The sequence below is a fragment of the Schistocerca cancellata genome, chromosome 1, assembly GCF_023864275.1.
Source record: "Schistocerca cancellata isolate TAMUIC-IGC-003103 chromosome 1, iqSchCanc2.1, whole genome shotgun sequence".
Classification (NCBI taxonomy): Eukaryota; Metazoa; Arthropoda; class Insecta; order Orthoptera; family Acrididae; genus Schistocerca; species Schistocerca cancellata.
Window position 1 is genome coordinate 206,896,415 of NC_064626.1, and position 27,082 is coordinate 206,923,496.

At 40.0% G+C, this 27,082-nt stretch overlaps 1 protein-coding gene across 1 annotated transcript in view; it reads left to right on the forward strand.

The window, feature by feature from the left end:
* The window catches only part of LOC126168940 (retinol dehydrogenase 13-like), a 92,932-nt gene that overhangs the window by 51,215 nt on the left and 14,635 nt on the right, over nucleotides 1-27,082 (forward strand). The window contains exons 2-3 of the mRNA XM_049920599.1: nucleotides 16,124-16,289; nucleotides 16,431-16,539. Coding sequence (XP_049776556.1) covers nucleotides 16,124-16,289; nucleotides 16,431-16,539 — 275 coding nt within the window. The remainder of the gene's footprint in view (nucleotides 1-16,123; nucleotides 16,290-16,430; nucleotides 16,540-27,082) is intronic.

Consider the following 27,082-nt stretch of genomic DNA (forward strand, 5'->3'; position numbering starts at 1 on the left):
TTATGTCAGTGCTTACAGTAATGTAAATTAGAATCACAAAAACTGGTAAATGCGTAAATTCTTTTTGTATTGTTCAATAGATAATAAATAAAACACACTGAATATGTACAAACTTCAGTGAGAAATGTGTGGGTAGTAAAACAAGAAAAATTATGTTCGTTCTAGGTAGAACCACATTTTCTTATTACATAGTAGGAAGCAGATGCGGACAAGGAAAGAGCTCCGACCACAAAATGATTATCTCAGAGTCTGTGTTTTTCAGACCAATTATACAGTATGTAGGTCACATATAGGGATTCTGCTGCCACTCAGTTTACACATTTACACAAGTTTTACCGCACCTGAAAAACATTATTAATTTTATTGCATATTTAAATAAAACTGTAGGACCATCACTCTATCAGCTCTGACTTTTTGTCTGATTTAATAAATCGGTACATACAATATAAATCTTTTGTCACCTATCTCAGTTATTCTTGGAATTCAATCAGTTTTCATTTATTATTATTCATATATACTTTGAGGTTTGCCGATGACATTGTAATTCTGTCAGGGATGGCAAAGTACTTGGAAGAGCAGTTGAACAGAATGGACACTGTCTTGAAAGGAGAATATAAGATTAACATCAACAAAAGCCAAACAAGGATAATGGAACATAGTCTAATCAAATCAAATCAGATGATCCTAAGGGAATTAGATTGGGAAATAGACACATAAAGTAATAGATGAGTTTTGCCATTTGGACAGCAAAATAACTGATGATGGCCAAAGTAAAGGGGATATAAAATGTTAAGTGGCAATAGCGAGAAAAGCATTTCTGAAGAAGAGACATTTGTTAAAATCGAGTATAGATTTAAGTGTTCAGCAGTCTTTTCTGGAGATATTTGTCTGGAGTGTGGCAATGTACGAAAATGCAGTTTAGACAAAAACAAAATACAAGCTTTCAAAAAGTGGTGGTACAGAGGAATGTTGAAGATTAGATGGGCCAATCGCATAACTAATGAGGAGGTACTGAATAGGATTGGAGAGGCAAGAAATTTGTGGTACAACTTGACCAAAAGAGGGGATCAATTGATAGGACACATTCTGAAACCTCAAGGGTTCACTAATTTTGTACTGGAGGGAAGTGTGAGGGGTAAAAATCGTAGATAAATATAGTAAGCAGATTGAGAAACATGTAGGTTGCAGTAGTTATTCGGAGATGATGAGGCTTGCACAGGATAGAGGTGCTTCAAACCAGTCTTCGGACTGATGACTACAACAACAACATTATTCATATATTTCAAAATATGTTACCTAATAATTCACACTACATGCCAGTGCCTGGTAGTTCGACTGTAGATACAACATTGCAGTGAAATCTACTGCTGGGTATGAAAGCAGATGTGTACCACTCGACACTATGACTATATTGAACCACATGTGTTATAGAGCCATACATTGCCCAAGTATCAAATCCTAGGTAAAATTGAAATGGCTTTCTAGTCGAGAATTTGGTTAAGAAAACAACCATTGTTTCATTGCAGACATGAGTCAATTTTTGAAACTTTGGAAATATCTCTTATGTTACAGGGCATGTTACACATAAGTATGTGCTTACAAGACAAAAAATGACATCAGTACATGTAGTATCAGAGGGGGAGGAGGGGAGGTAAGTCTACTACACACAGGTTACGATCACTAAGGCATCTACAAAGCAGACTGACTTGTATGGTAATTGCAATGTTGTGCTGCTTGTAAGTAGAATCTTATTATGTGGGTCATTCCATGTCAGTTCAACCAGGGGCTCCAGCTCATAGTCTCAGATTTGACTGAAATTCAGTACACTAATTCTACCACGTGTTGAACACTCGTGTACAAAGTATTAGTTTCCCTTGCCAATTAGTTCCAGAATTATGACTTGTGAAAGAAGGTGGCTTGAACCGGAAATTGCAACCTGCATCTGGCAATCTATCTTCAGACCCAACTTCAGGTCTTAATAACTTTGGAACTATTCGACACAGTCCAGTGAAATTTTTACAACCCAGTAACATTCATTTAGAGAACACACTCCATGAATCAAAACACCAACAACATATTTCCGAGGGAAAATAAAAAATTCCAAAATGTGATTAAAAAAATGTAATACGTTAAAAGCATATTATAGGTGCCCTCTATGCCAAATAAAATTCACTCAAAAAGGGTATAATTTTTTGTGGTAAGCTTAATGTGGCCTAAACACACACAGAACTCATCATGCCCATATCAGTCACAAAAAATGAGTTACATGCACACGAAAATACAAATATTTGAAAAAATTTCCTGAAAAACATGGATTTTTGAAGTGTGGTAGCACAAAAGGGACAAGTGGTATCCAAGCCAAATTTTACACACTGCATAAGTAGACCATAATGATATATATCTCAAAATTTCAGCATGTTATTGCAAGACATTTGGGTACAATGGAAGTTGACAGACATATTTGATGATGTGGCCATTGTTCCACAACACAATTTTGTAAAAACATATTGTAAACTGTTCTGCCTCTTCTTATCCTCTCCCACAACTGTTTAATCACTAAGCAACAACATATAGACAGATTAACACAACCTATCATTAATGTTTACTGCACCTTAACTGCTAAAAACCAGTCGATTGTGCTTCGAACAGAAATTCTCCCACACTTTAGCTACTGTACTCCATACATTGAGTGGCAAATTTTACTGTCTTCCTGACACTGTGGTAGGAACTGGAACTGTCATAAGAATATGTTCAAAAGGAATCCAACACCTGTCTGCCAAATGTGGCCAATGAAATGATCTTGCTGGTCCTGCTGGTTCCATGAAGTTCACAAATACATCACCTTCGGCTCCACAGCACTCTACAATACATCCTAAGTACCATTTGTCATCATGAACAGCAATAACATAGCAACCTGGTTGTATGTTGCTGCTTTTGCTTCTGAATCGTGAGTCAGATACACTGTGAAGAGACATGTTGTGCATGAACCTATAGTTATAACCGGACAGTCTGCTCATCTGCACATTGTCAGAGTCCACTGGGGAGAAGTGATGATGGCTCCTTGTGCCTGCAACAGTTTTAGCGTGTTCTAGTCTGCTTTTTAGCAACTCTTCGACTGATTTCACTTCATCTTTCGAAACATAGAATGATTGTATGCCAGAGATATTTTTCTGTACCCAGCCATATAATTGAAGAGGTGTTAGAATGTGACCTTCTGTAGGGTGCTGCACACTAGCTCATGATGCCATGCGCTTAATGGTAGCACCGATACCATCACACACATTTTTACTATGACTTGTTGTGAAAAAATTCCATTCTGCGTGAATCTGAAAATCATGGTAACGCATGCATAAATTTTTGAGATTTTTACAGCTTTTGTGCTGACTAGCTGCCCCATCACTGAAGTATTTCGAAAAATGTATGTGAGGCAGCTTGTTTTCCACATATGCCATGACAGCGCGAATGTGGGCATGAACTGCAATGGCATCATGAATTAAACAGTCACTAAAATGCACAGGCTCATGACAGACACATCAGCTGATTCACCTCTATAGTAAATCGCAGATGGCTGGAGAGTTGCTTGACTGCTGTCCCAATGATATTCTTGGATGGCATCTTGAACTATAAATGCATAATTTTCAGAAAAGTCTAGTATTACTGTAATTTCATCTTGTTTCAAATTATCCTTACAAAACTGGAGATAAGCCAATTGTGCTGTGTGTGGTCAGTTTGTCTGTTTTTTGACAACACATTTCAACAAAATCTTCCACTGTACATTGCTTTGTTTCAAGACTTGTGCGATCCATGTGTGTCCATTGTTTATAAGAAAAAATTTCATTGTCATCCATAAGGAGTTCACCATACAGTTTGTTATTCATGTGTTCTGCAAGATTTGCCTTATCAGGACACTTTTCACACCTGTGTATCATGCACTGGTAGGAACTGATGTCACACACTAGCAGCTTCATTGCACCTTTGTAATCCAGACCAGAATCCTTTATAGCAGCAAACATCAGCTTAGCATTTTGATGGGTCTCACATACACAAACATTGTGCGTGCCCCTTGCACTTACAGGCACAGCCCATTTTGGCCGAAGATGGAAAAAAGATGATAAACTTACTTTGATATTGGGATACTTTTCCTTGAATTCTACATATAGTTCTGATATGTTGCATAGCAACAGTCTTTTTTGCATCTGTACACGTACATTTCCCAATTTCACCGTTACATCGTATTTTTTCCAGGCACTATTCGGCTGTAGTCATTATTTTCATAAAACTCCGACACTAGCATCTTTATTCCTGGACTCAATTGCTTACCCTGAGCCTGCTGAAGTTGTGGAAGCACTCCTTGGGTTGCTTTTATTTTCCTAGTTTGCTTTACCATATATGTAGGAACATTGAATTCCTTTACAGTGTAGTCAATAGACCAGCTGGAAGGTGCAAGGGTAAGAATAGCTACTTTTTTTCTGGCAAGTGGATATGCCACATTTTTCTTTCAAATCGTGCACAATTTTGTCTAAATCAGAGCATTTCTGGCATGATTACTGTTTCTTTGGAGCAGATAGTTCTTCCCCTTCCACCATTAGTGTGTCAGCTATTTTGTGTTTTAATTCCATTTGATCTTCTTGTAGTTTTCTTCTATCATAGCTGGGCCTGTCTCTTTTCCCAACTTTGTGTGTCTTCATGGGAGACAAACCAAGAGCAGTCACTGAAGTATTTAACTGCTCATCTGCTGTGGTTGTAGGTGGCCGATACTCTTCGTCACTGTCATGTAAATTATCAGAATATTCTTCATTTTTTAGCAGTGTAACACACCTGGAACATAACTTTTGCCCTGGTTTCATGTTAAGTCCCATGCACTGATTCACTTTCAATACTGATTTTATATCAATTTCTCTGAGGCTACACTTCACCGTCTTCTTATGAATCCAAAAAGGATCAAAACAACTTCTTTGTAGGAAAGAATACTTATCCAGAAACACTTTCATATGATGATAACAAACACTAAAGTTTCCTGGAACTGTACTTCTTGTGCCAGCAGGGTGTATCCCGGATCTCCATAGCAACAAATCTTGGTCAGATTCATCCAGATCATACAGTACAAAGTGAATGGCACATTTTGTTCCATATGTTGTTTTATGACATTCAGATACTTGTGCTCTACCAATACTGCAGCTTGTTTGATCAAAAGCACCACTAGTACACTTTTCTGCCTCCATACTGACTTTCCACAACAGTACTGACCAGTCTGAACTAGAATCTTAAAAACATGAATAATCTGTAATTGTTGCTTGTTTCCTTTGTTGTTCCTGCCTAACAATGACTCATTCTGTCCCTGAAAACTACCATTGTTTAACTTTCTGTTGCCTAATGGTTCCCAACAATTGCTGCAGCTTTATCTGAAACAAGCTGTCTGCATCATCACGTTACTTGCGAAATTGTGTTAAAAGAAACGTAACCAAATACGTCTCTGTCAACTTTTATTGTACACAAATGCCTTGCAATAACAAGTTGAAAATCTGCCACATATTATATTATGGTCTACTTATGCAGTGTTTGAAATTTGGCTTGGATATCATTTGTCCCTTTTGTGCTACCACACAGAAAATCCATGTTTTTCAGGTAATTTTTCTATTTTTGTGTGCTTGTAACTCTGTTTGTGTGACTGATATGGGCAAGATGAGTTCTGTGTGTGTTTAGGCCACATTAAGCTTACCACAAAAAAGTCTATACCCTTTTTGAGTCAATTACATTTGGCATATAGGGCACCTACAATATGTACCTTTTAATGTATTACATTTTTTTAATCACATTTTGGAATTTTTTATTTTCCTTCAGAAATATGTTGTTGGTGTTTTGATTCATAGGATGTGTTCTCCAAGTGGATGTTACTGGGTTGTAAAAATTTCACTGGACTGTGAGGAATAGTTCCAAAGTTATTAAGACCTGAAGTTGGGTCTGAAGATAGATTGCCAGACGCGGGTTGCAATTTCTGGGTCATGCCACCTTCTTTCACAAGCGATAATTCTGGAGCTAATTGGCAGGGGAGCTTAAAATTTTGTACGTGAGTGTTCCACACTTGGTAGCATTGGTGTGCTAAATTTCAGCCAAATCTGAGACTATCAGCTGGAGCATTTTCTCAAATTGGTTGAATTGACACGGAATGAGCCATGTGGCTAGGGACAATATCAACTTGCAGTACTGTGTTTATAATATCTCCCATATACAATTCCATAGGAAAGTAAATCAACTGTAATTTGTTATTGTTTGAAAAGGATAGTTGCTACTTACCATATGGAGATGCTGAGTCACAGAAAGGCACAACAAAAAGGCTGTCGGAAAGTTAGCTTTCAGCCAACGAAGCCTTTGTCAAAAATAGACAGAAAACACACACACACAAACACAAATCTCACACACATGTGACTTGCATTTGTGTGTCTGTGTGTGTGTGTGTGTGTTGTGTGTCGGGGGGGGGGGGGGGAGGGGGGGGTTGATGAAGGCCTTGTTGACCAAAAGCTAACTTTCTGACAGCCTTTTTGTTGTGCCTTTCTGCGACTCAACATCTCTGCTTTATGGTGAGTAGCAACTATCTTTTTCATTATATTGTTACATTCCATCCTGGGTTTTCCATTGTTTGTTATTATTTGATATTTATTTTAGAATGTCAAATAACTGAAGATGGGCAAAATTAGCTACAAAATCATTAGTTTCAAGATTTTCGCGCCAAAAACAGTTTGCATTTTTGTAAAATATTAAGTGACACATATATCTACAGCATACAAACACAGTATTTCTGCTCTAATGTATGTGTTCGTTTAGTATTACACCAGTATCTCTAACTGAGTGACTGAAAGGGATATGTACATTATTTAGAACAATGTGTAAATGTGATTCATGCAGGGGTGAATTGATGAGCCATTAATGAGCTATGAGGAATGCTTCCTATTTAATATAGTTCAGTTTAAGTCTTTATTTTGTTGTTCCAGTTATAAACAGTTTGCTGTATTTGTTATTGAAGTTTATATCTACATTTTCTGGTATTCAGATGCACTTGAAGATCATAAGTATAGATGTGGTAGTTACAGTGAGAGAGTATGGAATGGGAATCATTTATGTATAGGGGAAACAACAGTGTCTCAATGTATGGTTCTTAAGGGGGGCACCTTATGTTATGTATTTTCTATGTTTTGTCTTTTCCTTTTCCTTTATTATACTTTGTTGATGTCCTGGAGGACATCATTCATATCATTTCGTAGCATTGGTGGCAAATGCAAAGTTCGCTCATTTTTGAAACTTATTATTATCATAAGGTGTTCTGCCTATTGATAGGCATATGTTGCCAAGCATATAATTACTATGCTGGAATTGACAATAGTGAAAGGTTAGCTTAAGTGCAGAAGGATAATTATAGCAGCCTATTGTTGGTTCATCTAAATGATTAATGGAAGATCTCATATAGAGATGTGAAACAAATACTAACAAAGAGATAGAGGGGCTGGCCAGTACTTACCTCAGCTCAGTACAGCCGATAGATACACACAAAACAAAACCGACAATTTATGTTCCTAGCTTTCGGAACAAATGTTCCTTCATCAGGGAGGAGAGAGGGGAAAGAAAGGGAAGAAGGGAAAGGAGATTCAGTTACTCACAACCCAGGTTATGAAGCAACAGGGAAAGGAAAATAGGGAGGGTAGCAAGGATGGAGGCATGGTTGTCAGAGGGAAGCCAAAGATATTCTACTGTAAGTACTGTGCCAGCTTCAAACCAAAGAGGATGCATACAGAAGTAAAGAGGTATATAGTATAAAGATAAACACAACTATGCAGGATGAAAAGATGCGTGAATGGCTAAGAGGAAAGGGAAAGAGGAGAAGACTGAAAAGTAAATGGGAGTGAGGTTGTTTAACGTAGGTTCAGTCCAGGGGGATGGCGGGATGAAAGGATGTGTTGGAGTGCAAGTTCCCATCTCCGCAGTTCAGAGGGACTGGTGTTGGGTGGGAGAAGCCAAATGGCACATACGGTGTAGCAGGTTCCTAGGTCCCTAGAATTATGCTGCAGGGCATGCTCCGCTACTGGGTATTGGGCATCTCCTAGGCGGACAGTTCGTCTGTGTCCGTTCATGCGCTCAGCCAGTTTAGTTGTTGTCATGCCGATGTAAAAGGCTGTGCAGTGCAGGCATGTCAATTGATAAATGACATGTGTAGTTTCACATGTGGCCCTGCCTTGAATTGTGTACGTTTTACCAGTAGCGGGGCTGGAGTAAGTGGTTGTGGGGGGATGCATGGGGCAGGTTTTGCAGCGGGGTCGGTTACAGGGGTAGGAACCGCTGGGTAGAGAAGGTAGTCTGGGAATATTGTAGGGTTTAACAAGGATGTTACGGAGGTTAGGGGGCCGACGAAAGGAAACTCTGGGTGGTGTGGGGAGAATTTTGTCAAGGGATGATCTCATTTCAGGGGTTGACTTGAGAAAATCATATCCCTGGCGGAGTAATTTGTTGATGTTTTCGAGGCCAGGATAATATTGGGTGACAAGGGGGATGCTTCTGTGTGGTCTGGGGGTAGGAACATTGTTGTTGGACGGGGAGGAATGTATTGCTCGAGAGATCTGTTTGTGGACAAGGTCTGCAGGATAGTTGCGGGAGAGGAAAGCACTGGTCAGGTTATTGGTATAATTGTTGAGGGATTCGTCACTGGAGCAGATACGTTTGCCACGAATACCTAGGCTGTAGGGAAGGGAGCGTTTGATGTGGAATGGATGGCAGCTATCAAAGTGAAGGTACTGTTGTTTGTTTGTGGATTTGTTATGGACAGAGGTGTGGATGTGAGCTTCAACAAGATGAAGGTCAACATCCAGGAAGGTGGCTTGGGTTTTGGAGAAGGACCAGGTGAAATTCAGATTCGAAAAGGAGTTGAGGTTATGGAGGAAATTAAGGAGTGTTTCTTCACCATGAGTCCAGACCACAAAGATGTCATCTATAAACCTATACCAGGCCAGGGGAAGCAGCTGTTGGGTCTTCAGGAAAGCCTCCTCCATGCGGCCCATGAAGAGGTTGGCATAGGACGGAGCCATCCTGGTTCCCATGGCCGTTCCCCTGATTTGTTTGTAGGTCTGGCCTTCAAAAGTGAAGTAATTATGGGTGAGGATGAAGTTGGTAAGTGTGATGAGGAACGAGGTTTTTGGAAGATCTTCGGGTGGGCGTTGGGAGAGGTAGTGCTCAAGAGCAGAGAGACCATGGGTATGTGGGATGTTTGTGTAAAGGGATGTAGCATCTATGGTGACAAGAAAGGTTTCAGGTGGGAGAGGAGTGGGAATGGATTTGAGGCGTTCTAGGAAATGGTTTGTGTCTTTGATGTAGGATGGGAGTCTGCGGGTGATAGGTTGGAGGTGCTGGTCTACCAGAGCTGAGATACGTTCGGTTGGGGCTTTGAAGCCTGCTACAATGGGACGGCCAGGATGGTTCTCTTTGTGGATTTTGGGTAATAGGTAGAAGGTAGGGGTACGTGGCTCAGGTGGAGTGAGTAATTCTATGGAAGCCGTTGTGAGGCCTTGTGAGGGACCTTGGATTCTTAGGATTTTTTGCAGCTCAGTCTGGATGGAGGGAATGGGATCCTGGGTAACAGCTTTGTAGGTTGAGGTGTCGGAGAGTTGACGCAGTCCTTCTGCCACATACTCCACACGGTCAAGTACGACAGTTGTGGAGCCTTTATCCGCCGGGAGGATGACAATAGAGCGGTCTATTTTCAGCTCCTTAATGGCACGGGATTCAGCTGGGGTGATGTTGGGGGTTGTTGGGATGTTCTTCAAGAAGGACTGGGAGGCAACACTGGATGTGAGGAATTCCTGAAATGTCTGCAAGGGATGGTTTTGGGGGAGGGGAGGAGGATCCCTTTGAGAAGGCAGTCGGAACTGTTCTAGACAGGGTTCAACACTGGGTCTAGTATTTGGGGGCTGTGTTTGGGTAGTGAAGTGGTATTTCCAGTTGAGGTTCCGGGTGAATGAGAGGAGATCTTTAACCAGGGCAGTGTGGTTGAATTTAGGCGTGGGGCTAAAGGTTAAGCCTTTTGACAGAACAGATGTCTCTGGAGGAGAGAGGGATCTGGATGAGAGGTTTAGGACTGAATTGGGACTGGCGATATGTGGCATTTGACTGTGGTTATAGTTGAGATTTGGTCTGTGTGGGGTATGTGCTGGGATGGGGAGATTGAGTAGGGTGGCTAGGCTAGGTTTGTTGGCTATGAGGGGGGTTTGTTGAAGGTTCTGTTGTGGTTGGTGTTTGTGAGGGATAGGGAGAGGGACCCCACTTCTTAGGTGTTGCACTAGCACTGTGGATAGTTTTTTCAGGTGTTGTGTGGCATGGAACTCAAGTTTGCAGCTGGCTTCTGGGATGATGTTCTTGAGTGTGTTCTCCAAGCAAGGGTTTGAGAGGTGGGAGGACTTTGAAGAGAGATAGGAGCTGTTGGGAGTGGTGGTTACATGAAGTAGTGTAGAGATTCAGGACAAGTTGGGTAAGGGCTAAGGATTGAAGGTTCTGGAAGTCCAGGAGAGACTGGTGGAAGGAGGAATTGCACCCGGAGATGGGAACTTTTAAGGTAAGCCCTTTAGGGGTAATTCCAAAGGTTAAGCAGGACCGGAGGAAAAGTATGTGGGATTGCAATTTGGCTACGGTGAATGCATGTTTCCGGAATGAATGTAAATAATGTGGTATAGGATTAGGGTACATAGTGGGTAACTGGTGGGTAGGGAAATTAAATAACTAAAATTGAAATAGTAATCATAAGAAGGAATAAAATGCAGAGGGAAGGACGAGAAAGAAAGAAATTGTGTTGGTAATGTTCAATACCAAAGGAAGACCACTAAATAAGAAAACTACGGAAAAAGTTGACCAGACCAAGCAAGTATGTCCAGATCAGGGGAAAAGAACACACGTTGCTCAAAAACAGAGATAGCGAGTGGCGAAAAAAGGATCGCGCGTGCCGCAAAAAAGATCGCGCGTGCCGCAAAAAAGATCGCGCGTGCCGCAAAAATGTCCCAAAAAAATTTTCTTGTGGCAGAGAAAGATAGCCAATGGCACAAAAATATCGCCAGCAACAAGAAATGGACGGAAATGGATGATACTGGTAGGTGTGGAAGAGATTGTTGGCAGTGATTGTTGGCTGGAAAACAGTGAATAACGAACGTTAAAACTATGGAATGTTGAATAAATAAATCAATAAATAAAAAAGAGAAGAGGACTATAAACGGAACAAGATAATAGGAGGAAGATGAAACTAGCACAGTTGGTGACGAAAATATTTGTTTATGGATATATAAAACACTGAAGAAGAGAAAATGTTAAGATGACAGACGTAAGTGATAGCTAACAAAAGGGACAAAACAATGAAGGATGTGGACCATATAGGTGATCTAAATGATTAATGGAAAATCTCATATAGAGATGTGAAACAAATACTAACAAAGAGATAGAGGGGCTGGCCAGTACTTACCTCAGCTCAGTACAGCCGATAGATACACTCAAAACAAAACCGACAATTTATGTTCCTAGCTTTCGGAACAAATGTTCCTTCATCAGGGAGGAGAGAGGGGAAAGAAAGGGAAGAAGGGAAAGGAGATTCAGTTACTCACAACCCAGGTTATGAAGCAACAGGGAAAGGAAAATAGGGAGGGTAGCAAGGATGGAGGCATGGTTGTCAGAGGGAAGCCAAAGATATTCTACTGTAAGCACTGTGCCAGCTTCAAACCAAAGAGGATGCATACAGAAGTAAAGAGGTATATAGTATAAAGATAAACACAACTATGCAGGATGAAAAGATGCGTGAATGGCTAAGAGGAAAGGGAAAGAGGAGAAGACTGAAGAGTAAATGGGAGAACGCCTCAAATCCATTCCCACTCCTCTCCCACCTGAAACCTTTCTTGTCACCATAGATGCTACATCCCTTTACACAAACAACCCACATACCCATGGTCTCTCTGCCCTTGAGCACTACCTTTCCCAACGCCCACCCGAAGATCTTCCAAAAACCTCGTTCCTCATCACACTTACCAACTTCATCCTCACCCATAATTACTTCACTTTTGAAGGCCAGACCTACAAACAAATCAGGGGAACGGCTATGGGAACCAGGATGGCTCCGTCCTATGCCAACCTCTTCATGGGCCGCATGGAGGAGGCTTTCCTGAAGACCCAACAGCTGCTTCCCCTGGCCTGGTATAGGTTTATAGATGACATCTTTGTGGTCTGGACTCATGGTGAAGAAACACTCCTTAATTTCCTCCATAACCTCAACTCCTTTTCGAATCTGAATTTCACCTGGTCCTTCTCCAAAACCCAAGCCACCTTCCTGGATGTTGACCTTCATCTTGTTGAAGCTCACATCCACACCTCTGTCCATAACAAATCCACAAACAAACAACAGTACCTTCACTTTGATAGCTGCCATCCATTCCACATCAAACGCTCCCTTCCCTACAGCCTAGGTATTCGTGGCAAACGTATCTGCTCCAGTGACGAATCCCTCAACAATTATACCAATAACCTGACCAGTGCTTTCCTCTCCCGCAACTATCCTGCAGACCTTGTCCACAAACAGATCTCTCGAGCAATACATTCCTCCCCGTCCAACAACAATGTTCCTACCCCCAGACCACACAGAAGCATCCCCCTTGTCACCCAATATTATCCTGGCCTCGAAAACATCAACAAATTACTCCGCCAGGGATATGATTTTCTCAAGTCAACCCCTGAAATGAGATCATCCCTTGACAAAATTCTCCCCACACCACCCAGAGTTTCCTTTCGTCGGCCCCCTAACCTCCGTAACATCCTTGTTAAACCCTACAATATTCCCAGACTACCTTCTCTACCCAGCGGTTCCTACCCCTGTAACCGACCCCGCTGCAAAACCTGCCCCATGCATCCCCCCACAACCACTTACTCCAGCCCCGCTACTGGTAAAACGTACACAATTCAAGGCAGGGCCACATGTGAAACTACACATGTCATTTATCAATTGACATGCCTGCACTGCACAGCCTTTTACATCGGCATGACAACAACTAAACTGGCTGAGCGCATGAACGGACACAGACGAACTGTCCGCCTAGGAGATGCCCAATACCCAGTAGCGGAGCATGCCCTGCAGCATAATTCTAGGGATCTAGGAACCTGCTACACCGTATGTGCCATTTGGCTTCTCCCACCCAACACCAGTCCCTCTGAACTGCGGAGATGGGAACTTGCACTCCAACACATCCTTTCATCCCGCCATCCCCCTGGACTGAACCTACGTTAAACAACCTCACTCCCATTTACTCTTCAGTCTTCTCCTCTTTCCCTTTCCTCTTAGCCATTCACGCATCTTTTCATCCTGCATAGTTGTGTTTATCTTTATACTATATACCTCTTTACTTCTGTATGCATCCTCTTTGGTTTGAAGCTGGCACAGTACTTACAGTAGAATATCTTTGGCTTCCCTCTGACAACCATGCCTCCATCCTTGCTACCCTCCCTATTTTCCTTTCCCTGTTGCTTCATAACCTGGGTTGTGAGTAACTGAATCTCCTTTCCCTTCTTCCCTTTCTTTCCCCTCTCTCCTCCCTGATGAAGGAACATTTGTTCCGAAAGCTAGGAACATAAATTTTCGGTTTTGTTTTGTGTGTATCTATCGGCTGTACTGAGCTGAGGTAAGTACTGGCCAGCCCCTCTATCTCTTTGTTAGTATTGTTGGTTCATATCCATTTCCATGTTGTCTCTCACTTTGACAAAGGGCCCCTTAGATTGTTTGCAGATGATGCTGTAATTTACCGTCTAGTAAAATCATCAGACAATCAATTCCAATTACATAATGAGAGAATTTCGGTATGGTGCGAAAAGTGGCAATTGGCACTAATCATAGAAAAGTGTGAGGTCATCCACATGGGTACTGAAAGAAATCTGATAAATTTTGGGTATATGATAAATCGCACAAATCTAAGGGCTGCAAATTCGAATAAATACCTAGGAGTTACAATTACGAGCAACTTAAATTGGATGGACCACATAGATAATATTATGGGGAAGGTGAAACAAAGATTGCCCCTTGTTGGCAGAACACTTAAAAGATGGGACAAACCCAAACACTTAAAAGATGGGACAAACCCACTAAAGAGACAGTCTACATTACACTTGTACATCCTCTGCTGGAATATTGCTGCACAGTATGGGATCCTTACCAGGTAGGATTGACGGAGGACATCGAAAAATTGCAAAGAAGGGCAGCTCGTTTCATGTTATCGCGCAATAGGGGTGAGAGTGTCATTGATATGACATACGAGTTGGGGTGGCAGTCACTGAAACAAAGGTGGTTTTCTTTGCGACAAGATCTATTTACGAAATTTCAATCACCAACTTTCTCTTTTGAATGCGAAAATATTTTGTTGACACCCACCTAAGCAGGGAGAAATGATCATCATAATAAAATAAGAGAAATCAAAGCTGGAATTGAAAGATTTAGGTGTTCCTTTTTCCACACGCCTTTCGGGAGTAGAATGGTAAAGATGTAGTATGAAAATGGTTCGATGATCCTCTACCAGGCACTTAAGTGTGAATTGCAGAGTAACCATGTAGATGTAAATGTAGACTATGATGTTTCCAAAAATCTGATGAATGAGTGCCAAATAGTTCATTCATTTTTCAGTTTTTAGTTAACTGGCACTGCACTAAGTGTTTGAATGCTTACGATGATAACGGGAAAAAAAAAAACTTTGAACCTTAATTTGACGAACAGTTGGTTGTATTTTTCTTTTTGTAAAATGGGTTTATTAGAGCATACTTGAAAATGAATGGAAATATTCATGTCTTAAGAGAATGTTTCAAAATATTTATTATAGTGCAGAGCACTTCACTGATGTCATATAAGACCACTTGAATTATAATATCATCTTACCCTCCCACAACATATCTTATAATATTACTGTTATTATAAATTAGTATAAAACTTTTAAATCACATCTGCTGGTGGCAAAGCTTCTGACATGGTAAACTGGTGCATAGAAAATTTTTACTTGCTGAATAATGAATTAGCCTTCTGCCATCCAGCATCAGATTCCCATCAGACCAATGAGACCGTTGACCGATGGTATTGTATATCTCAAAATTACGCAGTTCGCATAATTACATTGCCCAGTTACTGATAGAAAAGATTGGTAAAAGGGTTCTCAGGAATGCTGAAATAAAAGTTCGATAAATTAAATGCTGATTGAACACTAGTAGCACTTGACTGTGGCCACAAAACAATTCAACAGCAACTCTCCTTTGCTGCAGCTTGAAAAAGTTCTAAAATGCAACATAGTAAATTGAGATGTGGCATTAATGGAAGAGGAAAGTAGGTTTCTTGATTCAAACATGACTCTTATTCTTAAGTTAACATCATTATTTAACAAAAGGTTACAGATACGAGATCAACACTTACATTTTATGAGACAGCAATCAAAAACAAATGGGGGGGGGGGGGGGCATAGCTTCTGCTTTTATACAGTCAAAGCAAATTATGGCGACTGCCTTACAACTTGCTTTACAGAGCATTTTCTATCAAGTTTCGATATATAATCATTTCTTTATATGAACAGTAAAAAATACAGTTTTTATATTAAATTGTGATCTTTTCTCCTTAATTTACAGATTTATTTACACAGAAAAAATTTATTCTTTATGTCTTTTACCATTAATTAAATGTTTGAGGCATGTTTTATTAATTATTCAGAAAGCAACATTTCAATCTGGCCAAAATCCATGAGTTTTTAATTGTTTGAGCAGTGACAAATTTTACTTCTCAGCTGTGTTTTAATTTGAATTGATGGCAGAATTCATGACATCATTTCTGCATGGATTGGTTAAATTATGTGATGCATAAAAATGGGTGTCTGTTGCAGTAACCAAAATGCTATATTGCATGACACTCAATGTTAGCTTCATGAACACTTCAAAAACCAGGCTGTATAATTAATTTTAAGGTAAATGAGTGACACAGAAACAGTTATTTGTGTTTTAACTGTATGAACTAGGCCTGTACGCATAATGTGGTTAGTTGACTGCATAGTACTGCTGCTATAGCCTCAAAAAATTATAAGTTATTATTATGTTACAGAGAATATACTGGAGGTCCTAAATACGAAAATAAAACACGTGCTGATGGCAAGGTAGTAATAATTACCGGTGCTAACACAGGAATTGGGAAGGAGACAGCTCGAGAACTTGCACTCCGAGGAGCCACTGTTGTCATGGCATGTCGTGACATTCAAAAGTGTGAAAAGGTAATGTCATAAGTCCTGACATTGTATTAGTCTTATTATATATTAGTCATAATATGTACAAGTTAAACTTAAAGTACTTATAGAAGTATTTTTAAAAATGTCTGAACAAATTTCATTTGTTGTATTGTATGTCTATTACAGTCAAGACATGAAATCGTTCTCGAAAGCAAGAATAAGTATGTATATTGCAGAACATGTGACTTGGCATCGTTAGCATCTATTCGAAAATTTTGTGAAAGATTTAAAAATGGTGAGCTAAAACAACTCCATAAAATAAATGATTTACTGCTTAATGTAACATGACAGCTTTAGTTACATATATTTAATAAGCACTCTTGATTTGATAAAATATGCTAATCCCAGAAACTTTCCTCATGAAATTTACATGTTTTTTAATTGTATGACTTGCTGCTACAGTAGCATTAGGCATGCAGAGGAGTACCATAGGGCATTTAAAGCATTTGATTTGATTTATTTATTCATAAAGGGATCATTTCACAGTGATATAGATTTATGAGCATAATACGTACAATGAAAATAAGTAGCTAAAAATACTCATACACATAGAATGTATAAATATGTTTGTATGAGTATGGGACAAGTGGTCAGCCGTGGCCTTGTTGAAGGAACCACCCTGGCACGTGTCTGAAATAATTTAGAAAAGCATGGAAAACTTAAATCAGGATGGCCGGAGAGAGGAAATTCCACCCTGCTGGATATGTTCTGTGATTTGCACTGTGTCGCTGCACACGCTAAGGACACCTGTTGGGTGACTGCTGAACAGCAAATATGCTGCTATACCCCTTGCACTCCCTCCAGGCTGTTCAGAAAACTTTCTCCAGCCCTGCAAAATGTGATTTATTCATCTCGTTACATACAGTTTTCAAATCGTTTTATTTGATGTATAGGAGAAATATCAGGTTTTACAGTAACATTTTAGGAGAAATACAAATATTTACATTATTTTATATACATTTCTGAGATACAAGTGCACATTATTAATTATAGATTTCAGTACACAAAAAGTCGTAATTCCCTTGTTCAAACTTTGAAACTATGCTCAGTTATTTCTTCATATTTCCTTTCCATGAGAAGAGTAAAGAGTAATCATTTTAGCTAATGAACCTCCATGTTAAATATGTAGCTGCCTTTTACTTTATTGTAAATTTTTACCCCTTTTGTTCTGGTGGTTAAAATTATCTTTGTGTTGAGTTTTGGAGGAAAAGGTCAAGTATATGTTGATTTTTGTGTAAGAAAATCGACACATTATGTGTGTAGGGAGAGAATGGATAGTATTTTTAAATTTTTTAAAGAATAGTCAACAGGATTCCATTTGTTTGGCAACACACGTATTTCTAATTATTTTCTTTTGTAACACTAGGAGCCCTGCTACACTTGCTGAATTCCCCCAGAAGATTATGGCATAACAAATAACTGTCTCAAATTAGCAGTGATAGACTGTCCTTCTGGCATCTCTGTTTGTGGCACCTCACAAAATACATGTTACAAATGCTAGGCTATTCAGGTTATTTACTAAACAGGCAGTATATACCTTCCCCTTCATATTTTTATCAAGATTTAGGCCTAAGAACATTACATGGTTTGTGTTGTGACTCACCGATCTTTCAAAGTGCCGCCGCGCAGTTACGCATGTCCTCTACAAGCGGCGCTGTCTGCCAGCCAGACAGCCAGCGGCTGCTAGACTTGGACTCAGTTATGATTTGACTGTCAAAGTGTACACATGTCTTACTCTGTTTACTTGATCTGTGACTTTCATGTCTTGCATCTTCCTTGAAATATATTTGTTCAACTTGAAGTTAACAGTTTGCTTCTGTGAAATATTGATCTTTGTAAGTTAGTTTTATTTTACTTTGTTCTTATGGTTTAGTTTTAAATTGCATTGATTTGGTTTTAGTTACATACAGTTGTACTTCATTTTGATAGAACCAAGATTCAAGTTTTTCTAAAGTATTTTTAACACTTTCTGGAATTTTTTCAGGCACCTCATTTTTGATTAGAATTTATGTATCATTAGCAAATAAACTCAATGAGCATCAGTAGCAAGTGGTAGTGTTTATATAGAAAAGGAACAGATAGTGGCCCAAAATCAAAACTTGTGGGACTCCTTGGCAAATTCTGTCCTGTTTGAGGAGTAATTGCTTGAATTTGAAGTTACTGTTACTTATTGTTTCCTATCTATCAAGTAAGAGTTGAATTATTGTACAGTAGTGCCCCTGATTTCTTATTTCAGTAATTTAAATAGAAATAGGGAGCGTAGCAGATGGTTTGTCAGATCACAGAAGATTCCTATAACATTTCTACTCTTGTCTAATGATGAGCATATCTTTTGATTAACCTTATTGCCACTTTTACAGTGCTTTATCCTTGTTGGAATCCAAATTGGTTTTTAAAACTTATGTCATTCATAGTAAGGAAGTTTTCCATTTGTTTTGCTGCAGTCTTTTCAAACAATTTGAAAAAGACTGGCAGAAGAGAGATAAGGTGGTAATTCTCTACACCTTCTGTTGATCCTTTTTTGAATCACAATTTTATCTCAGTGCATTTCAGTTTAATTTGAAAACAATCCTGCTCAAAGGATTGGTTTATAACAAGTGACAGTGATAGTGAAATGATATAACACACAACCTCGTTCCAGTTGTGGATATTTCATCCCACCCAGATGGGGTTTTGTTTTTTAAAGACAATATTTCAATTTCCACCTCAACATTATCTATAGAAAAAATCTCTAAACTGCTTGAGAAATTTGTAAGGGAGGGCATATGATGAGAAAATATATGGTTACATATAAGTTGATGTAACTTTCACACTTTGAGAGTTAATGGAACCAAATTCTGCACATGGTGTCATTGTTGTATTGGTTATAATCTGGATTATTTCTTTTTCAATTCTTTTTGTCAAATAAGTTTGGCAAGGCATTGCTGGACACTTTTAGAACATGTACTACCACATAAGGAACATTTTCTAAGAGCTTACTTTATTTATCACTTTCAAAATGTAGTAAGTTATTCTTAGTAATTAGATAAATAAGTCTGTGTACCAGTTTTTAATATCATTCTTACAAATCTAGCAGCACTTTTTTTTAATTTATGTGTATGAAACACTGCTAAATTTCACTTTTTTATCTGCAGTCAGTCAGTGGAAAATGTTCCTTTATATATTAAAAAATGAAATTCACGGGAGATGCACAAAAAAGATATTATTAGCATTTATACCAGAAATAAACACCGTAATGTTGGTCATAACCATACATTTGGCCTTTCTGGTCTTCACATACCTGTTTACTTTTAGTTTCATCCTTCTGTTGTGCCCTTTTGGCAATATCTTTCATTGACATTTTAGAAGTAGCAATACCCACATCATCACTCTTCTTCAGTAAAGCAACCGGCATCAAATCCTAGTCTCATAAGGGTCCTGACTGTTTCAGTGTTATCATTATCCAACTCCAGACTAGCATCATATGAGGAAATTTTAAGAATAGTAGATGAGCAAAATGTTGTATTTTGGTATCTCTTCTCCATGAGGTTCTAAAAGCTTTCGTTTGAGTTTTATGTTCAGCCATGTGTAGATTTCTTTAATAAATCGTAAATGATTGTTCTGTAAATGGCCTCACAGCCTTCTATACTGTACAGATGTTTTCACTGGTGGAAGGAAATAATAAAATATCACAAACGAGGACAGAGTCATATAGAAAAGGGGTATGGCACCATGCACTAATTGAAACGAAATGGGTTTTACATAATTTGTAGCATGAACTAACTTTGAAAATTGGAGGCAATGAAGTTTAAATTTTCATTGGTAAAAGTATGTGTTACATAACTATCTAGTGCCAGGAAGAAAGATTCAACAGTTTTGACCAATTTTACGTACATCCCCTCTTAAGGGATGATTTACCCTACCAGTGACAACAGGTATTTGACCATGTATGGTACCATGCCCATCTTCTATACTCTCACTAACTAACTCTACCACCCTCCCATTCCCAGTCCTGTTAAGGTGCAGACCATGCCAAGTGTAGCCCCATATCCAAAGTATACCACCAACTGGCATCAGTGCTATGTTGACGCAGGCCAGCAGTTATCAGCATCATTCCCAGTTCTGTACTGACTTGCTGTACCACACTGGCAAGACCGGGCCAGTTGTGCTGCCAGAACAGCTTAACCAAGATAAAAAGTATTATTAAATTTGGATGCACATGGGCACAGATTCCCACTTCTTGAGTAATTCAGCATTTGTTGGCAGGTGCTTAAAGTCATGAGAGGTGATGGCTGTCACTTTGACTTCCAAAAGACTGCATTTTATCTCCAGCAAATCTTCATTCTGACCAGATGTTTGATATATACATTAAAGCAGGAGACTTTTGCACAGTGGACAAAATGAAACAGTCCTGAAAAGTGTATTTGTCTTGAAATGCCAACATAATTTAAGGAGCAAACAGAGATCATTAGAAATCATGATAGACACAATTTTTTGTGTGAGCAGCGGATGCCTGAGCATGCATGAGGGGCTTTGTGTGTAGACACATGCCTGTAACAAGTTGGTTGTCTCAGAGTAGTAAACATTGTTAGGTATTCAGTGGAAATGTATACAAATTGATAGTAATGACAAAGCAGTATGAGATTATTTTCTAGAATTATTTGAAGCACAGCTTAAGTATGTAAATCTGTTGGCAAAACCTCAGGCATAATTTTCAGCACAAAACTTAAGCCACAGAAAATCCTCAGCAGTATGTTGAGCAGCTGTTGGATAGTGTTAAGGTTAGTTTTTGGTAAAAGAATTGTGTTACATTTTGTAAACCAGGCATTACCACAAAACTGTTGATGGTTAGTTGTAGATCTGACATCTGTTTATCTCATTTGTGGATCAAATGGCAGAAGTGAAATGACAGTGTGGATGTTATCAGTAAGATAGGGCAGTGGCGTATAAACCTCACATGCGACCTTGGCATCTCTGAAGAGGACAATCAGCAAAGGAAGTAAAATCTCCTGGCATTCTCTCTCCCTTTGTGGAGCAAGTTGAAGTGCCAGGTATACTTAAATAATCACAAGCCTGGAAGAGACACAGCAGACAACGAAAATTCTATTCCTTCCACCTGTCAGGCAGAGCTACTAAGTTTGTCTCATAGTTTCATAAATCACATACAGTTCCAAATTGACATCAGTGGATTTCCATCATCACCTGTAAAGAACAGTTCTATTCTTTAACCAATGTATTTATTTTGTGACAGACGTATAAGCATTTTTGGAGACAGCTCTATTTTGACCACCCTGTATTTACTTCCATGAATATAATGAATACAAGGTATGCTGAAACGTGTGAAAGAATAATTTTAATATTATCTCTTGCAAAATAAGTGATTAACATTTCTTGCTGTAATTGTTTTCAGAGTCAGTGCTGGTTGCTGTTTTGAAAATCATGCTATTCAGAAAAGAGCACAGTATGTGCATGATAATTTAAAACTACCATTATTGTGGTGATAGTAGACATTAACTTAGTAAATCCATTTACGTAAAATTGTATTGTATTATTGGATGTAAAACACTGAGACATGGGTTCATCCACTTCACTGTAAGGGTGTTCTATCCTTGGTCACAATAGCACATTTTGTTTGTGAAGTGCAAGGGTTATGTTTTAAGTCAATGATAGTGACAAAGGCAAGTGGCATTTTAGTTTCATGCGTCTGTTCCAGCTGACGATGCAAGAAAAGGGGGAGGTTGTTATTTTCTGCCTACACATACCTTCAAATGATCTGCCAAGCTTTAGATCCTCATTTGACAAATGAGTCTCTAATTATTCTCCATTTTATTTTCTCATGACTCTTGCTATGTTTCACTGTTCAGTCATCTTACTGAACAAAGTGGCACAATGGTTTAGACACTGAAGTTAGGTTGAAATCTCTTTTCAGCCAAGTTCATGTATGTTTTCCATTCTTTCTCTAAATCACATTTATTGGATGTCGGGAAGGTTCCTTTAAAAAGAGCCACAGCCAATTACTCCTCGCGGCTTGGTCAGTCGAAGCTGTCTCCAGAATTTCTATCTGTAATGACATTGTTGTTAACAAGGAATTCTAATATTATTTATTTCCTCTGATGACTTTTTTTGTGTTCCATTAGCTTGTCTTTTGTGTTCCATTAGCTTGTCATTTTCTGCTGCCAGTGAAACAGTTGCATCTGTATCAAATTCATTATGCAGTGAAAGATTTGATGTGCTCTTTTCCACAGTGTCTTGTCCAGATATTTGTAATTCAGTGCCTTGGTTCCTCTGAACATCAGTGTAGATTTTATTGACATTTATAAAAGCTAATTGGTAAACGAAGTTTACATTTTCATGACTAAAAGTGGTTATTTCTCCAAAGTGGAACCAAATACCTTCTCTAAACCACTATGATACCCAAACTCTTGCAGTTGTTCCGTTGTATCATACTCTTAGGCTTCTGTCAACTGCACAGAATCCCAGATGGTGTTTCACATACCACCATACGAAATCAGCACACAGTTCAGTAGGTGAAATTTTCAAACTTGATGACTCACAAATACTTTCTCAGCTAAGTTGTATCAATAGATGCAAGCTGCAGGACGCATTCTGTCAGCTTCATGCCACACTCAGTAGCACCAATTCAATAAATGTGAAAGTTTTATTAGTTGTGATGGTATATGTTGTAAAGTAATTTATGTTAAGTGACAACTTATATAAACTGAAGGGGGAAAGGAAATGAAAGGGAAAGAACTAATGATATCAGCAACATTGTGACTCTACATAGAATCAGTGGCGATGAGTGAAATTGTCAGCAAGCTCCCCGGCTGACCCATACTTCCACCTAGCGTCACCTGTCCACAGTCCCTGACCATGTCTTCTATGATGGCTAATTTTAGATTCCTGCTGTAGGTCAAATGTAAATGTGCATCCACACTGTTCATTCATTGCCCACTGAGGCAAATCGAATATAGGAATACGGGATGTCTGTTTGTTTGGACATGTCCAAAAGAACAGACACCATACGTGATCTGCAGGGTGCCAATATATACTGCACATTTGCAATAAACTCTACGTCTGGGTGGTACAGAGGTTAACATAACTGCCTAGTAACAGGAGATCCCGGGTTTGAGTCGTCACCACTGATTCCACATAAAGTGCTGATGCAGCTGATGTGATTAGTTCTTTTCATTTCTCCCTCCCCTCCACCTTCAATTTGCATAATATGTGTCACAGTGTGGGTTACATGTGGTGTTTGTTCTTTCAGACATGTCCAAATGAACAGAAACCAATCATTCACGTAAGTGATAACTTGATAACTTTGTTCATACTACATTTTTAAGTAGTTGACATATATGTGTTTTGTTAATACGGGTAATGAATTATTGGGCTGGTGGCTTCCATAACTGATAGGAGTGCTCTTGCTCTCTATATTCATAAATGACACCACAGAGAGGGTGAGCAGCAATCTGCTGCTGTTTGCTGATGACCACATGATGTACAGGAAGGTGTCATCATTGAGTGACTCTAGAATGATGTAAGATAATGGAGACAAAATTATAGTTGGTTGATGAATGACAGCTTGCTGTAAATGTAGAAAAATGTAAGTTAATGCAGATGATAAGGAAAAACAGTCCCATATTGTTCGAATACAGGATTGATGGTGCACTGCTTGACATGGTCATAATGATTAAATCTCTAGATGTAACATTGTGAAACAGTATGAAAGTGAGTGTGCACGTGATGACAGGAGTAGGATAGGTAAATGGTTGACTTTGGTGTATTGGGAAAATTTTAGGAAAGAGTGGTTCATAAAGAAGGCTGTGTATGGAACACTAGTGTGACCCATTCTTAAATACTACTCCATTGTTTGCCATCTCAACAAGGTCAGATTGAAAGACGACACTGAAGCAATTCAAACGCAGTCTACTAGATTTGTTACCAATCGAGTCGATCAACATGTGTGTATTATGGAAGTGCTTTGTGAAGTCAAATAGGAATTCCTGGAGGAAAGATGCCATTTTTCCTGAAACATTATTGAGGAAATGTAGGGAACCGGCATTTCAAGCTGACTGTCGTCAATTCTGCTGCTGCCAACATCCATTTCGTAGAAGGACCAGAAAGATAAAGTAAGAGAAATTAGGGCTCGTATGGAGGCTTAGAGACAGTCATTTTTCTCTCACTCTATTTGCAAGTGGAACAGGGAGAAAATGAAGAGTAGTGCCATCACTGTACAGCAGGGAGTGCTGTACAGTGATGCTGTAGAGCATTGTCACTGGTTGTGAACAGACAAATGGGCCGGCGACCCGTAGCATGACAGGTGGCACTGCGAGACTTTTGATCTGCCTAACTGTCTTTACATGATCAACACCCAAATACTCTTTAGCTGCTATGACGTGTGTCATACTACTTAGGAAATAGAAAGTAAGGAAATAAATAAATACAACTACACTCCTGGAAATGGAAAAAGAACACATTGACACCGGTGTGTCAGACCCACCATACTTGCTCCGGACACTGCGAGAGGGCTGTACAAGCAATGATCACACGCACGGCACAGCGGACACACCAGGAACCGCGGTGTTGGCCGTCGAATGGCGCTAGCTGCGCAGCATTTGTGCACCGCCGCCGTCAGTGTCAGCCAGTTTGCCGTGGCATACGGAGCTCCATCGCAGTCTTTAACACTGGTAGCATGCCGCGACAGCGTGGATGTGAACCGTATGTGCAGTTGACGGACTTTGAGCGAGGGCGTATAGTGGGCATGCGGGAGGCCGGGTGGACGTACCACCAAATTGCTCAACACGTGGGGCGTGAGGTCTCCACAGTACATCGATGTTGTCGCCAGTGGTCGGCGGAAGGTGCACGTGCCCGTCGACCTGGGACCGGACCGCAGCGACGCACGGATGCACGCCAAGACCGTAGGATCCTACGCAGTGCCGTAGGGGACCGCACCGCCACTTCCCAGCAAATTAGGTACACTGTTGCTCCTGGGGTATCGGCGAGGACCATTCGCAACCGTCTCCATGAAGCTGGGCTACTGTCCCGCACACCGTTAGGCCGTCTTCCGCTCACGCCCCAACATCGTGCAGCCCGCCTCCAGTGGTGTCGCGACAGGCATGAATGGAGGGACGAATGGAGACGTGTCGTCTTCAGCGATGAGAGTCGCTTCTGCCTTGGTGCCAATGATGGTCGTATGCGTGTTTGGCGCCGTGCAGGTGAGCGCCACAATCAGGACTGCATACGACCGAGGCACACAGGGCCAACACCCGGCATCATGGTGTGGGGAGCGATCTCCTACACTGGCCGTACACCACTGGTGATCGTCAAGGGGACACTGAATAGTGCACGGTACATCCAAACCATCATGGTACCCATCGTTCTACCATTCCTAGACCGGCAAGGGAACTTGCTGTTCCAACAGGACAATGCACGTCCGCATGTATCCCGTGCCACCCAACGTGCTCTAGAAGGTGTAAGTCAACTACCCTGGCCAGCAAGATCTCCGGATCTGTCCCCCATTGAGCATGTTTGGACTGGATGAAGCGTCGTCTCACGCGGTCTGCACGTCCAGCACGAACGCTGGTCCAGCTGAGGCGCTAGGTGGAAATGGCATGGCAAGCCGTTCCACAGGACTACATCCAGCATCTCTACGATCGTCTCCATGGGAGAATAGCAGACTGCATTGCTGCGAAAGGTGGATATACACTGTACTAGTGCCGACATTGTGCATGCTCTGTTGCCTGTGTCTATGTGCCTGTGGTTCTGTCAGTGTGATCATGTGGTGTATCTGACCCCAGGAATGTGTCAATAAAGTTTCCCCTTCCTGGGACAATGAATTCACGGTGTTCTTATTTCAATTTCCAGGAGTGTATTTTAAGAGAAATTTAATTGTTTATTGAACTTCTGAAATTTTAAATTTTCTGTTCAAAACAAGCAGAAATATCTGGCAGTATAGTGTTTGCTGCCTTATTGCAGAGAATGTTCTTCATTATTGCATCCTGAAGAACAGATCGTTCCTTCATTTTTATTCTTTTCATTGCTGAGAAAAGCTACTCACAACAATATGTAGATCCAAACATGCATATCATCTGTGCAGCTTGCGACATGTTCTTTGCTGATGATTGATACCACCTTGACAAATAAAGAGTGTTGTAATATCTGTCTTCCAGAAAATTTGAATTTTCCGAGTCTTTAACTTCTAACTGTAGTGATGATGGCAGGTCATCAAGTGAAAATGAGAAAAGTGTGCTGAACAATTTCATTTCCACTTCCAAAGTGGTAAGCTCTTGGTATCTTGTTTCAAAAGACATGATGACTTTTTTTATCTTGGTTTGGTAAATGCTGAAACTGGTACTTTCAGATAGTTTTAAAGAAGCCAGAGGATTGAAGAATGTTTAAATTCCATTACTCATTTGCTTCTCATGCAAACATAACTTTTTTGATCGTGCGTGTCAAGTTATCAGCAGCTCTTCGGCCTCAATGACAAATTTAAATTTTTGAGGTACAAAGTAATATATCAGCTGGGAACACTAGTTCTGATATCCATATTAATCTTTCAAGCAGTGCATTTCTTCCCCATTTATGTCCAAAAACAGAGCTATTTTCTCGTGAATAGAAAAAAAAACATCAAGGACTTTTCCCCAACTAAGCCAACAAGCTGTGTGTGGAAGGTATGTTGCCACACTCCGCTTCCATATCTTTCAGGAATCCTTTGAAATGGCAGTGGTTTACTCCATGCCGCCACACAAAATTCACATATTTGACCAGGGCTTGCATTACAGCATCTAGTTCCATTGTTTTAG